This window comes from Cupressus sempervirens, chromosome 10 (genome assembly GCF_028749045.1).
Source record: "Cupressus sempervirens isolate cs-2001-9-10 chromosome 10, ASM2874904v1, whole genome shotgun sequence".
In the NCBI taxonomy this organism is placed as follows: Eukaryota; Viridiplantae; Streptophyta; class Pinopsida; order Cupressales; family Cupressaceae; genus Cupressus; species Cupressus sempervirens.
The window spans coordinates 582,873,954-582,888,346 of NC_143127.1; the positions used below are offsets into that span (position 1 = coordinate 582,873,954).

The window sequence follows — 14,393 nt, forward strand, 5'->3', positions numbered from 1 at the left end:
ATCGATATAGCGACCCACCTAAAAGTCACAAATACAGCAAGGCCCAGGACATATCATGTCATTAAGAGATTAGAAAATATATATATGTTCCAGCGTGTTGAGCCAGCTCAGCGATAGCGGTATCATGGACCCACTTTTGGTGTATAAAGTACAAAGATTTTTGATCGTAAGATCGAGCCAGGATCAAAGGCCATCATTAACTCACTATGAAGAAGTGCTTGGAAGTTATGTATAGTGAGTTAACGAGTGATGGCCCACCACTGTTGCAGTAAATTGCTGTCCACAGGATCAAATCTGGATCGACGATGCTCATTAACTCGCTATGAAGAGATGTGTGATGAATGAGTATAGCGAGTTAACGAGTAAGGGACCCACCATTGTGTTCTTAAATGTTGTTTCAATTATCTGCCACATGATTAAAGAAAGATCAGTGGTCATCGCTAGCTCATTGTGGAAAGATGCTTGAGAGTTATGTATAACGAGTTAGCGAGTTGATGACACGTGTTCATGGTCATCCATGGGCCTAGTTTGAAGTGCCAGCCTTGAAGGAAAGGTAGAGGTAGAGGTATTTTATTGGCTTGACTACCAATGTGTTAAGAAGAAAATTGAGTCAACTTAGTTGTCATTCCCAGATCGTAGGATTTTTCGAGGATCAACGGTGCAAGCTTAAAAAAGAAAGTGCGATGCCACTCTATTTTTCTATCCTGTGCATTTATGATAAGTGAAAGTTTTGCGTGTGGGAGAAACAGAGTATAACACAAGAGATTTTCATTAATTCCAGTCCCACACGAACAAAGATTGCAAGTTTTCTGAGCACAAGAAAACTTAACATCTGCTTTTTGAAAAATTTCTAATGAAAATGAGATAAGAAAGGAAACTGTAGATAAGCTTCTGATTAAATTAAACTACATAAGCTCAAGGAGAGTATTTTATAGCACAGCTACACATACCAATGTACCACCACTTGTGGAAGCTATCTCTGGAGTCCGAGTCTTGCCTGCGATGTGTCCTATGCTGCCAGAAATTTGATGGAGTGTCAGCAGTATTTAGTGAATGTCTCATTGCTTGGGAGAATTCGGATTTATATACAAATCAATACAATTACCAATTTACCACACCAAACGAGTCGACTCCTCCACGACAAAATGAAAGTGTGTTGGCGAAACGAGCCGACTCCTCCACTTCCCATAACGTGAAACAAGCTGACTCCTCCACAGTAAAATGAAACTAGGATGGCAAATTCTCCCATCCTACATTAAACGAAAACTTGAAACCTGACAAACATTCTGCGATAAGCGTTACCTGGTTGACTGTGTGAAAGGCGAATACCGCTAGGGAAAAACTCAAACATAACATTTGCCTTGGCGATTACAATGCTAGGCAACCAGGTAAACCCAACAGAGCTTAGTGACCAGGAAACCATTGAAGGGCTCAGATATCACCAAAAATAACACTGGCAAAATGTCAAATTCGCCAAAATACAAAAAATTGCCACTATATTATACCTTGCCCTAACCCTAACATTAACCCTAATCCTAACTCTAACTCTAAACTTGTCCCTAATCCTAACCCCAATACTATATATAACTCTAATCCTAACCCTAAATCTAATCAAGTAGTGTTATCCCTAACCCTAAATCTAACCCTAACCCTAACTCTATCTCTATCTCTAACTCTAACTCTAACTCTAACTTGAACCCTAAATATAACTCTAATTCTAACCCTAACCCTAACCCTAACCATATCACCAATTCTAATCCCAACTCTAACTCCAACTCTAACTCTAACTCTAACTCTAACTCTAACTCTAACTCTCATACTAACACTAACACTAATACTAACACTACCTCTAATTTTAACTCTAACTCTAATTGTAATCCTAACCCTAATGCTAACCCTAACCCTAATCATAACCTTAACACTATCCCTAACCCTAACTCTTAACTCTATTTCTAACCCTATCCTTAATTCTAACCCTAACTCTAACTCTAACTCTAACTCTAACTGTAACTCTAACCCTTTTTCTAAATCTAATTCTAACTCTAACTCTAACTCAAACTCAAACCCTAACTCTTATTCCAACCCTAACCCTAACCTTAATTCTAACCCTCACCCTAATTCTTACCCTTACCCTAACCCTAACTCCAAGTCTAATCCTAACTATATTTGTAACCTTAAATCTAACCCTAATTGTAACTCTAACCCTGACCCTAACTTTAGCTCTAATTGTAACCCTAACCCTAACAATAACCCTAAATCTAACCCTAACTCTAATTCAAATCATATCCCTCACCCTAATTTTAATCCTAATGCTAACCCTAACTCTAACTCTAACCCTAATCCTAACCTTAACACTAACCCTAACCTTAATTCTAACCTTAACCGTGACCTTAGCTCTAACTCTAAACCTAACCCTAACCTTAACACTAAACTTAACCATAAACATAACTCTACCGCTAACTCTAACCCTAAATCTAACTCTACCATAATTGGACTCTAATCATAACCTTAACCCTAACTTTAATTCCAACTCAAACCCTAATCCTAATCGTAACTCTATCCTTAACCTTGACTGAAACCCTAACCTTAACCCTATTCCTAGCGGTAGTATAACCCTAACTCTAACCCTAACCTTAACCATGAGCATAACTCTAACCCTAACCTTAACCATAAATATAACTCTACCCCAAACTCTAACCCTAAATCTAACTCTAGCATTATTGGACTCTAACCCTAACCCTAACCCTAACCCCTACAATAACCCTAACCCTAACTATAACCATATCTCTAACCCTTGCCTTAACCGTGAGCATAACTCTAACCCTAACCTCAACCATAAACATAACTCTACCCCTAAATCTAACTCTACCATAATTGGACTCTAACCCTAACCCTAACCCTAACTTTAATCTTGACTCAAAACCTAACCCTAACTCTAACCTTAACCCTAACTCAAACCCTAACCCTAACCATAACTCTAACCCTAACCTTAACCATGACCATAACTCTAACCCTAACCTTAACCATAAACATAACTCTAATCTAAACCTTAACCATAACTCTAACAATAACCATAACCATAACTCTAACCCTAAGCTTAACCATAACTCAAACCCTAACCCTAACTCCAACCCTAACCCTAATTCTATCCCTAAGGTTAACATTAATGGTAATGGTAACTTTGTCCCTAACCATATATCTATGTTTGACTATAACATTTTACGTTACAATATCCCAAAAATAAAATATTTTTTTTGTAATCTAAATTAAACTCCATATATTAAATTTAAAAAAAATGTTTTGAAGCATAATTTTATAGTAACTTTATACAACTGTTATTAAAATTTAATTAACAATTTTATAATAACCTTATCAAAAAATAAATAAAAAGTAAATGTTTTTACTATTGTGCCGCGACTGCCACTAGCTTATATATATATATATATATATATATATATATATATTACACCAAGAGTAATCTTTCTTGAGGCACCTATTTTTATTTAATCCCAAGGTTATTTTAATCAGAGTTGGAATTTATGAAAATAAAAATAGGCACCTTGAGAACAATTACTCTCAGCGTAATATATATATATATATATATATATATATATATATATATATACATATATATATATATATATATGTATATATATATATATATATATATATATATATATATATATATATATATATATATATATATGTATACATATATATGTATACATATATGTATATGTATACATATATATGTATACATATATGTATATGTATACATATATATGTATACATATATGTATATGTATACATATATATGTATACATATATGTATATGTATACATATATGTATACATATATATATATATATGTATATATGTATACATATACATGTATATATGTATATACATATATATATATACATATATGTATATATATATGTATATGTATACATATATGTATATATATACATATATGTATACATATACATATATACATATATACATGTATATGTATATATATATATATATACATATATACATATATATGTATATATACATATATATGTATATACATATATATGTATATATATATACATATATATGTATATATGTATATATATATATATATACATATATATATATATATATGTGTATATATATATATGTATATATGTATATATGTATATACATATATATGTATATATATATATATATATATATATATATATATGTATATATATAAGCTAGTTTAAAACTTTATTTTATGAGGATTATAATTCTGTAAAAAAAAATTGACAATTAAGATTATGGTCAATAATTATAATTAATATTAGGACTATATTTTAAAATTTGATTTAATTTGAGATTCGACGTAATCTAATATTCTAATAATGGTTGGCAATCATAATTAATGATGATGATTATAGATCACAAAGATAAGATAACATATAGGCTTAGTATTTTGAAAAGGATAATATATCTAGCTTTTTTTGTTACTATCACAATTTAATTAGACTTAGGTAATAACTTAAAATCTTAAGTAAATTAGAAAACGTTGATTACTAACATAGGAATGAGATTTTGAGCATGTATATTTTGTTTGCATATGTAAATAATCTTATTAAAGGCAAATACCAACACACAACCTAACATACGAATGAAACATACATATCTTATTTGCACACATAAATAATCATTTTATTATTTAATCTAGGTCATGGAGAGTTATATTGATGAAATAGAGATGTTTGAGAATCCAATCATCAAAAATCATCTAGAAGAAGTAGAAATCTCCAAGATTCCAGACGTCAATTCTGAAAATTTAGTCATGAGCCCACATTCAAGTACTAGTTCAAATGATTTTACAATTACAAAAGTTCAGAAGTTGGCAAGTGACGTTTTAAATCAATACAAGGAACTCATTGATAGGTTTAAATTCATAACATCATGTCTAAATGTAGTGGAAGGTGAAGATGTTACATCAATTCAAGAAGCATTTGAAATTGGGTGCAAATCAAATGATCTACTTGTTGCATTTGGACGCCTTGTTAGGGAGATATTCTACGATGAACAATATGAACAGGGTGACTCTTATTTGATTATACAAGGGTTTCAAAGATACTTGAACCAAAGTAATCAAAGAAATGTCATAATGTTATGCAACAAATTTTTTGGTTTTGTAAGAAACAATTTTGTAGTTATGAAAATCTAAATACAATATTGGTTATATCAAAATAAAAAATTAGCATTTTGTATTTATTTATATATGTTGTATATTATTTAAATAAAACTTTACCATTTGATTAAAGTTATTTTATGAACTTGTACTATGAGCATCATTTTTTAGTCAAAATTATTATGTTATTAAATAGTTTTATACTTCAATATTTACTAGAAAGTTTATTTATTGCTTCTGTTTCTATTTATAGCTATGGTTCAACTGAGGAAAAACTTCTTTGAGATGGAAGGGTAGAGAAAACAATATAATAGAGAATATCAACAAGCATATCATAGATGTTGTATGCAACAATTAGTGAATTCTGAAGTCTATGGGCATGAAAGTGAAAGGAATGAGATTGATCAAGAACAATATGGTAAACATAGATCAGATGTCACTATCAAGCAATTACAAAATGAAACAAATATAGGTCATGAAATCCCTGGGCATAACTATAATTCTCAAATACATGATGTTGACAACCCACAACATAGTTACATAAATAGAAATATACATCAATGTAGATCTAAGGAGGAGCATTCACAAGTAATAAGAGAAAAGGATGTTGCAGAATGTCCTCCTCAAGTTGAGGGAGATGTACAAAAAAATCCTAAAATAAGAAAAATTGAACAAATGAAACATTGTGATAATGATGAATTGCATTTACAAAGATAAGATTTTGAAAGGAATAGACAAGAGGAAGCTTCTAGGTCCATAGATTGTGTTGCAGAATCCCCTGAAAATGAAAATTAACAAGCACAATGATCAAGTCCTAAATCACTTCCACATGAATTCCTAGATGCTAATGGATCGCTAGAAACTGATTTTATGAAATTTCAAATATCAATTTCATAATAAATTAGATTAGTTGGCATCACCAACTATTTGCTACATCTGTCAAGAATGTTACATTGGAATTTTTGTCTCTCGTACTCCACAAGGTCCTATTTTTAATAGATGTAGACAAGAAAAAGGTGATCACAGATTCTCAGTTGAAATTAATATGGACCCTGAAGCCCAACCAATAGAATTGGCAAATCTAACTCAAGTGGAAGAAATGCTCATCGCATGTGTGAGCCCAATTTTAGAAGTGACACATGCAATTGGAGGTCAGTTAAAATATCAAGGGCACACAATAAGTTTTCCACAGAATATTGAAAGTGTTGCCAAGAAATTGCCACACTTAGTTAAAGATCTTCCAATCATTATAGTGCGTAGAACATATCAACATGGACCACACTACAATTTTATAGTAAATAGAGATCATGTTTATGATGCCTTACGATGTAAAATAATGCATGATAAATTTTACTCAAATGTTATTGTTGATGAAAATGCTTTGGACAATATATCACCAAATATAGAGCACAACATTTTCAATGAGTTACAAACTGTGCATATGGAGTTTGATTCAGACAAAAATGACATTATATTTGTGGGCCCTTTAGTGGAGATAGATGAGAGAAAAATAATAGAGCACACAACATCAATGGTATCAAAACCACCAAATATCCAGAGGGAAAAAGAGTTGATTCGTACATGGGTAAGAGATCCTAACATAGACCCAACACTAATGATGGATTGGCCTAACATTGGTGCATCTCCCATAAATGAATATACCACTCTTGGTTTTCTTGAAATGACATTCCTCTCTTTATTTCCCAATGGTAAATGTGATTTGCTAGAACCATGACTAAGGAAAGTACATTTACATGAATATGTTAAGCACTTAATTTGATATAGAGATAATAGATTTGGAAACCATCCAAGGTTTCACCACTACATGATGAATATGATCATGAGACACAGAGCACATAGCACAACAAGTGTTTGCATGAAAAGAAGCTTGCATGAAATGCCAATCATAATACAAGAGTTGCATGAACATATGTAGAAAACACCACACTCCCATCTAGCAGATAGATTGATGCGATTTGGAACTACTTTAAGGGGAACACAATCATATTGGACAAAGTGTCGAGCATAATTAACAGACATGCTTCATCAACTTGGAATGCCAACAATATTTTTTAAATTAAGTGCAACAAATTTGTACTGCCCAGATCCACAAGAAGCACAAATATGGAGGAAACAAAATATCATTGACTATCCACACATTGTTGCACAATACATGCATTTGTGAAATACAACTTTTAGAAAAGAGATACTTGAGAATGGGATGAATGTTGAAGATTATTGGTTCAGATATGAATGACAACATAGAGGATCTGCACATGTCCACAACTTTATATGGTTAAAAGGAGCACCAAAAATGGAAAGTATTGATTGGAATAATCAAGATGAATTGTATTTTGTTGCATCATATCTCCATGATTTGGTTCATGCATGTAACCCTCAACGAGACTCACACCTTCAAAATATATAGGTATAATTATAGAAAGTTATAAAATTAAACATTCTTTATTGTGGTAACTTTAAATAAGAATAAATATGATATTAAATATCTAAATTTATGTTTCAGGCATATCAAAATTTTAGTCTACACCCATATCTGAAAAACACCAGACAATTGGTCAAAAGTGATTTCAACAAAAACTATGATGAGATTCTAAATATTGTACAAAGACACACAATGTGTAAAGAAGGTGCATATTTGTGCAAAAAAAAAGGGAAATTAGTTTGTAGATAAATACTTCCTAACGATTTTTATTCATTTGAAATGTTAATATTCTTTTCCTTTAATGTATCATTGTATTTACCAATAAAAATATGTTAATGAAATATAGGTATAATGCACCATGACTACTAAATTTACAAGGATCTAGATTAAAGAAAGATTTAGAAACTGGTGAGAGAATATTTGAGCCATTTAACTCTTATAACTATTACATACTTCAATTATGGAGAGCAGATATTGATTGGCAACCTATTATGTCTAAGCATGCGATGATTAAGTATATTGCCCAGTATGAAGCTAAAGCTAAAAGAATTTTAGAGACATACCATTAGATGTTATTTCAACTAGCAAATGTAGAAAATCTTGATGATTTAGCATCAAAAGCTTATAGACGACTTCTCATTGAAACATTGATAGAAAGGGATATTGGGGCACAAGAAACAAGTCATATGCTACTAGAGCTTTCATTGGTGCAGAGTAGTAGAGTCTTTGTCAACTTAAATGTTTCAAAGGAAGTATTCAAATGTGCAGACCTAAATGTTGATGAAGAAAGTGAGGAACATACCATATCTTTAATTGATGCTTACAAAAATAGGCCATACTTTATGGAAACTTTGTGCCTTATTGATGTTGCAAAATCATGGATATATAACAAGAAGAAGAGAGGTGAACATAAATGGAGTCCAAGAAAAAAATCAGCTATTATGAGAGTATTTTCTAGATTTTACTCAATTCCTGCACGAGACTCGGAAAAATGGATTGATTTTTGCTTCTCAAAATTATTTCCTTATAAACCTTTTCGTGACATTCATACAAATATTGGTAACAATTATGAATCTATAGTTGAAACATGGGATAACTTCAGATATAATGCATGACATCTTGAAAGAAGAAAAGATTCAAATAATATTGAAAATGGGCCTGATTCAGAATCTACAGATAATGATAATGCCCAAGCTACTATTACAGAGAATGAATGGGAGATTTTATCTAGACTTCACTGTGCTCAAATTATGCAAGTTGCTGAGATAGATATGTTAGGGAGGAGAGATATTGATTGACAAACAAATTGATCTTAAGAATTTCAGAGTGAACAATACACAAATGAAGCCGTAAATTTCATAAGATTGATGAGAGATGTAGGTTGTCTTATCCATGAGGAGATACCACAATGTGTGGACTATGAAAAACTTAGTGAGAAACAAAATAAAGTAGTTAACATTATAATATCACACTATCATACATGTCAAGATGCATCACCCTTACATATGATAATTCAAGGGACAACATGAACAATGAAGTCATATTTGATTGGTGCAATTAGCCAAGCATTACAAAATGCATCTTTTTTACAATGCTCTCCTCTCCTTCTACTTGCACCAACGGGTGTTGCAACATTCAACATTGGAGCATCAACAATTCATTCCTTCCAAGTTGAGAATACCTATAAAAGAATTTATAGAGCTACAAGGAGCAAGACTCACACGTTTCCAAGAGGAATTATCTCATATAAAATACATATTGATAGATGAAATGAGCTTCCTTGGAGAGAGGTTAATCCAAAACATAGATTCTCGTCTTTGACAAGCATTTCCAAAAAATAGCCATAAAACTTTTGGAGGTATGTTTAGTATTTGAATCTATTAGAGTAAGAGATTTGCATTGTACTTTACTTTGTTCCTTACTTTTAGAATACTAATTTGCACATATTTGTTTGATACACATATTTTAATATTTTGTCAAGGATATCTATGATATTGGTTGGAGATTTGGCACAATTAGCTCCAGTCAGTGACATACCAGTATATGAAAGCAGAGGGGGGCATGCAAATCTATTATGGCAAGAATTCCAAATTGTAGTTAGTTTAAACCATATTTTTAGATAGGATGGACAAAGTAATGAGCAAGAAAGATTTCGTGTTTTTCTATCAAATATAAGGGATACAAACCCCACACTAGAGGATTGGATGCTACTTATGTCAAGATGCAATGCACACATGAGTAGTACAGAAAATGAGGAGTTTAAAAATAGTGTTCATTTATTTTCAACAAATGATAATGTGTACAATCATAATAAGAAAATGTTATTATCATTATCAAACCCTATTGCACAAAGCATTTCTATTAAAGCAACACATGCTTCTATGGATGGAGATGGAAGTGATGAGTTGGACATTGAACTATTACTTAGCAAAGATGCAAGGGTATTGCTAACTTCAAACCTATGGATTGAAGTTGGTCTTGTTAATGGAGCATTAGGATATGTTCAAAGTATTGTGTATCGTCCTAGAAGTGCACCACCACTACCACCATCATATTTACTTTTCAATTTTGATAGTTACTTTGGAATTCCTTTCAATGATCGTCATCCTCAAAGGGTCCCAATTCCTGCAATTGATAGGGGCAATAGAAAAAAAATTCCATTGAGATTGGCTTGGGCTTTAACTATACACAAGTCACAAGGGCTAACATTACAAAAAGATACTATTGATATTGGTCCCATTGAAAGAAGCGGTCTCACATTTGTTGCAATATCATGCATCAAATATTTAGAAGGAATAAGAATTATGCCACCCTTCACATATGACATATATGAAAAAATGAAGGCAGGAAAGCAAGTTGCTAGAATAAAAGAAGAACAAAGTAGATTGGGAACCTTAGAAGTTATTTGATACATTATGCATTTTGTGAACACATTTTTGTTGTTTGTTTGATACATAATATATATTATCAATAAATTTTGGTGGTTTGTACTTCTCAAGATAATGAACAATATTATTATATTTTGTCTCTTGATCCAAATGCTTGGTGATAAAATCTAATATCCATTTAATTATATTATATAGGTTTGGTATTTCAGATACATTATACTGTACTCAAGTTAGTTATTTGAATGGTTAAAATTGTATTTTCATGTCTTTATATGTTTATACATTTTAGGTTTACTAAAGCTACGAATTTTCATATGAGAAAATGTAAATATTGCTCTTTTAAAAAAAATATTAAAATGATATCATATCTTGTTTCAAAAATAAAATAGACAGGAATAACTATTCCAAACTAACAAGTTGAAATTTATCTATGTAACAACATGTCCTTATAATTTTATATTTGGTTTTCTATTTCAAGTTTATTTTGTGAGAATTCACCTTGGTAAAAAAATTAATCTCTTATTCTGAGTATTTTTTATATTCCTTGCACAACATGTAGTACCAAGCATTATTTATTTTAACTCTTACTTTATTACAAATTATGGATAATTTTACAATCATAATTTTGAAATACTGATATTTTCTATTTTTAGTGTTTTTGTAGTAAGGAATTTAAACAATGGATGCTTCGAAAAACAAATCAGAAATCATTGTTCGAAGCCCAAATGGCTCTGTAAACTCTAATACTTTTTTTGAATCTGATATTGACAAATGTGTAAGATTGGTTACAGAGTACTGCAAATGTATCATGAAAACTCTTGAACACATAGCCTTATCGATTGATGATCTTGATGAGCTAGAAATATGGGAAATGGTGGATGTTGCAAAAATAGTTCGTGAGGCATCTCATTACGCAGATGAATTTCCATCAATGATGAAAGAAGTTCATCGTGATCATTGCACAAATAAAGGCCATAATACCAATCTGATCACTAAAGAATATGTCATGTACTTACATCATTATGACGAAGTGCTTTACATGTAGTTATTACTTCTTTGACCTTTGCTACTTATTGGTTATTAAATATGATTATATGGAACATCTCTTTTTTCTTTGATTTATGTAAGTTTGACAATAAAAAACTTTTTTTCTATATGTGGTTTTATAAATGTCTTCCATATTCTTTTTTAACTTTTTATTCTTCATGTGATGTGTATAGTATACTTTCATAACTCTATATTTGAAAGATGTGTAGGCTATACTTTCATAAGTCTATATGCATGACTTTCTAATATGTTTAGTATCAAAATATTACTTTATATTGAAGTGACAAATATGTGGTAACACAAATAAATAGAACATTAAATTTATTTGTAATAAATCATGTGTAAATCCTAAACCTAACCATGATTAACACCAAACCTTATCCCTAATTATTATAATAACAAATATTTAATAAGAGTAATCCTAATACTAAACCTAACCAAGATATAAATTGTTAAGTTATATTTTAAATATAATCAAATTAATTATTCAATGTGTTACACACACTGCGACTGCTACTAGCTAATATATACTCTATACGTAAAATACGTCGAGATGCATCGAGGCGTTGAATTTTTTCATTATTCACTTTTAATATGCATTAAAAAAATTCAATGCCTTGATGCATCTAGGCACATTTTACATATAGAACATATATTAGCTAGTTTTTTATATAAAATATATTTAAACAATTAATTATTGTATATAGTAATTATAGGAGGACATCCTATAAAAATGCTTAAAAAATTGTAATTGAATAGTGCTCTCAAATATGATCCACTTACCCAATGTAAACTAATTTTATTCATTTATAAACACATTAAATTTGCATCAGCATATTAATTGTATAACGAAATTTAAAAATAACTTATTGTATTGGTAGAAAGAAAAATAAAATTAATCATGAATAAGCCACACAATGATAAAATGATACTTACTCTAGGACAAGTACTAAAAATGATTCAATAGTACTTATCTAATAAGCTTCTTTTATTTTTTAAAATAATATTATTAATAATTCAATTTAAAAGTTAAAAATAAGTGACAAAATTTAAGCCGATATAAATCGCTCTATCAACTAAAAGTTATTTTTGCCACATGTCAATTACTCTTTTGTTTGCATCTAGAACTAAATAACTTTAAAAAATGGTTGAAGCCAAAAATTGACTATTTTTAATCTTGAAATTTTATAGTTAAAATGTATCTCAGCTCTTGATGTTATAATAGTCCAAATATTTTCCCAATCTTACTCCGTTTCAAAATAGAGAAAAAGACAAAGACAAAGAAATCCATTTTGAAGAAGAAGATTCGAAATAATCTCCGAACCCATTTTTTCCCATAAGACCACCCTTTTTACTAAAATTATAATGAAACCAATCCCACCCTTTTACTAAAATTATAATGAAACCAATCCCACGAAGTCTCTTCACGTGTGTATAATTCATTGCGCATCCCTAATAAATAAGCTCGACGTTTGTCTCACTTGAACATAGTAAACAACGTCCCCCGCTTTCTTCAAGCTCAACACGTGGGAGTTCAGAAGCTGCAATACCAAAGGCAAAGAATGGCTTCGGAGGTAAGCCACAGGGTAATCAGGACCAATGGCATCAACATGCACATAGCAGAGCAAGGATCAGGTTTGGTTTGTCTCGGCGCTTTTGCCTTCTCTTTCAATGCCAGCTTTCAATTGCAACGAGGAAATGTTGAATCAGTGGTTTTCCAGGTCCCGTGGTATTGCTGATACACGGGTTTCCGGAATTGTGGTATTCATGGAGGCATCAGATAACAGCACTAGCAAAGGCAGGCTACCACGCCGTGGCCCCTGACATGAGGGGCTACGGAGACACCGATGTTCCTCTTGGTGTCCACAATTACTCTCATTTGCGTCTTGTGGGTGACTTGATCGGCTTGCTCGATGCCCTTGGTCATGATAAGGTACGTGCCACAGATGTTCTCTCTTTCCCTTTGTCTTCTCCTTGAAACCTCACCTTTAAGTGCCTTCCGCCGCTGAATATTGCCTCCCCTTTTCCCCTGGAGATGATCAAAATAGTTCACTACCGATCTGTTTCTGGTTCATTTCTTTGAAATCTTCATCTCTTTATTTTACGTGAGGATTTTAAAGGCAAGAGGAAAGCTATTGTTAGAAGTACCATCTGTTTGGTTTTTGCAAGTTAATTCACACTCCATTATCTATCATTTGGATGAGATTCAAATCACAAGAAAGATATAATTTGATGCGATTAGAACAATCTATCATTAGGTTTTCAGAAATACACAATTAGACAAGGTATACACTGTGTAAGCTCAATAAAACACACACTCACGCACACCGACGCAGGCACACATGCACACACACCTAGACACATGCAGGCACACACATACACACAGACACACATGGGCAGACGCGCACACATGCACAGATGTACACGTACATACATGCACATGCGCACACACTGATGACTACATGCACACTTCTCTCTCTCTCTCTCTGCCTATATATATCTATCTCAATCTTTGATTTGCATGTGCTTAAGACAGCCATGGAGGCAATGAAGAATAATTACTTAAACCTCCTTTCAGATAGAGATCTTCTTCTTGACTTTGGTGTTATTTACTCTATTGCTTTGAGTGGGAAAGAAGAGGAGATTGATCAGCTTATTTTAGAACTTTTAAAGTTTAGAGAAACTTTGGGAAATTCTCAAGTAGCTCTCTTCATGGCAGAAAATCAGATTGAAGAACTGAGTAGGGAGTTGAGTTTAATCCATGCTTTACCTACAAAATCAGAAAATTAGTGGGAGGAACATTGTGTGGAGCCGAGTCTACTACATTCTACTTTAAGTCA

At 31.7% G+C, this 14,393-nt stretch overlaps 1 protein-coding gene across 1 annotated transcript in view; it reads left to right on the forward strand.

Annotated features, from left to right (window-relative positions):
* The first annotated feature begins 12,846 nt into the window (after positions 1-12,846).
* Positions 12,847-14,393, forward strand: part of LOC149535213 (epoxide hydrolase 3-like) — a 29,133-nt gene continuing 27,586 nt past the window's right edge. The window contains exons 1-2 of the mRNA XM_089803975.1: positions 12,847-13,188; positions 13,275-13,486. Of these exons, the coding sequence (XP_089660101.1) occupies positions 13,116-13,188; positions 13,275-13,486 (285 nt within the window). The 5' untranslated portion in view covers positions 12,847-13,115. The remainder of the gene's footprint in view (positions 13,189-13,274; positions 13,487-14,393) is intronic.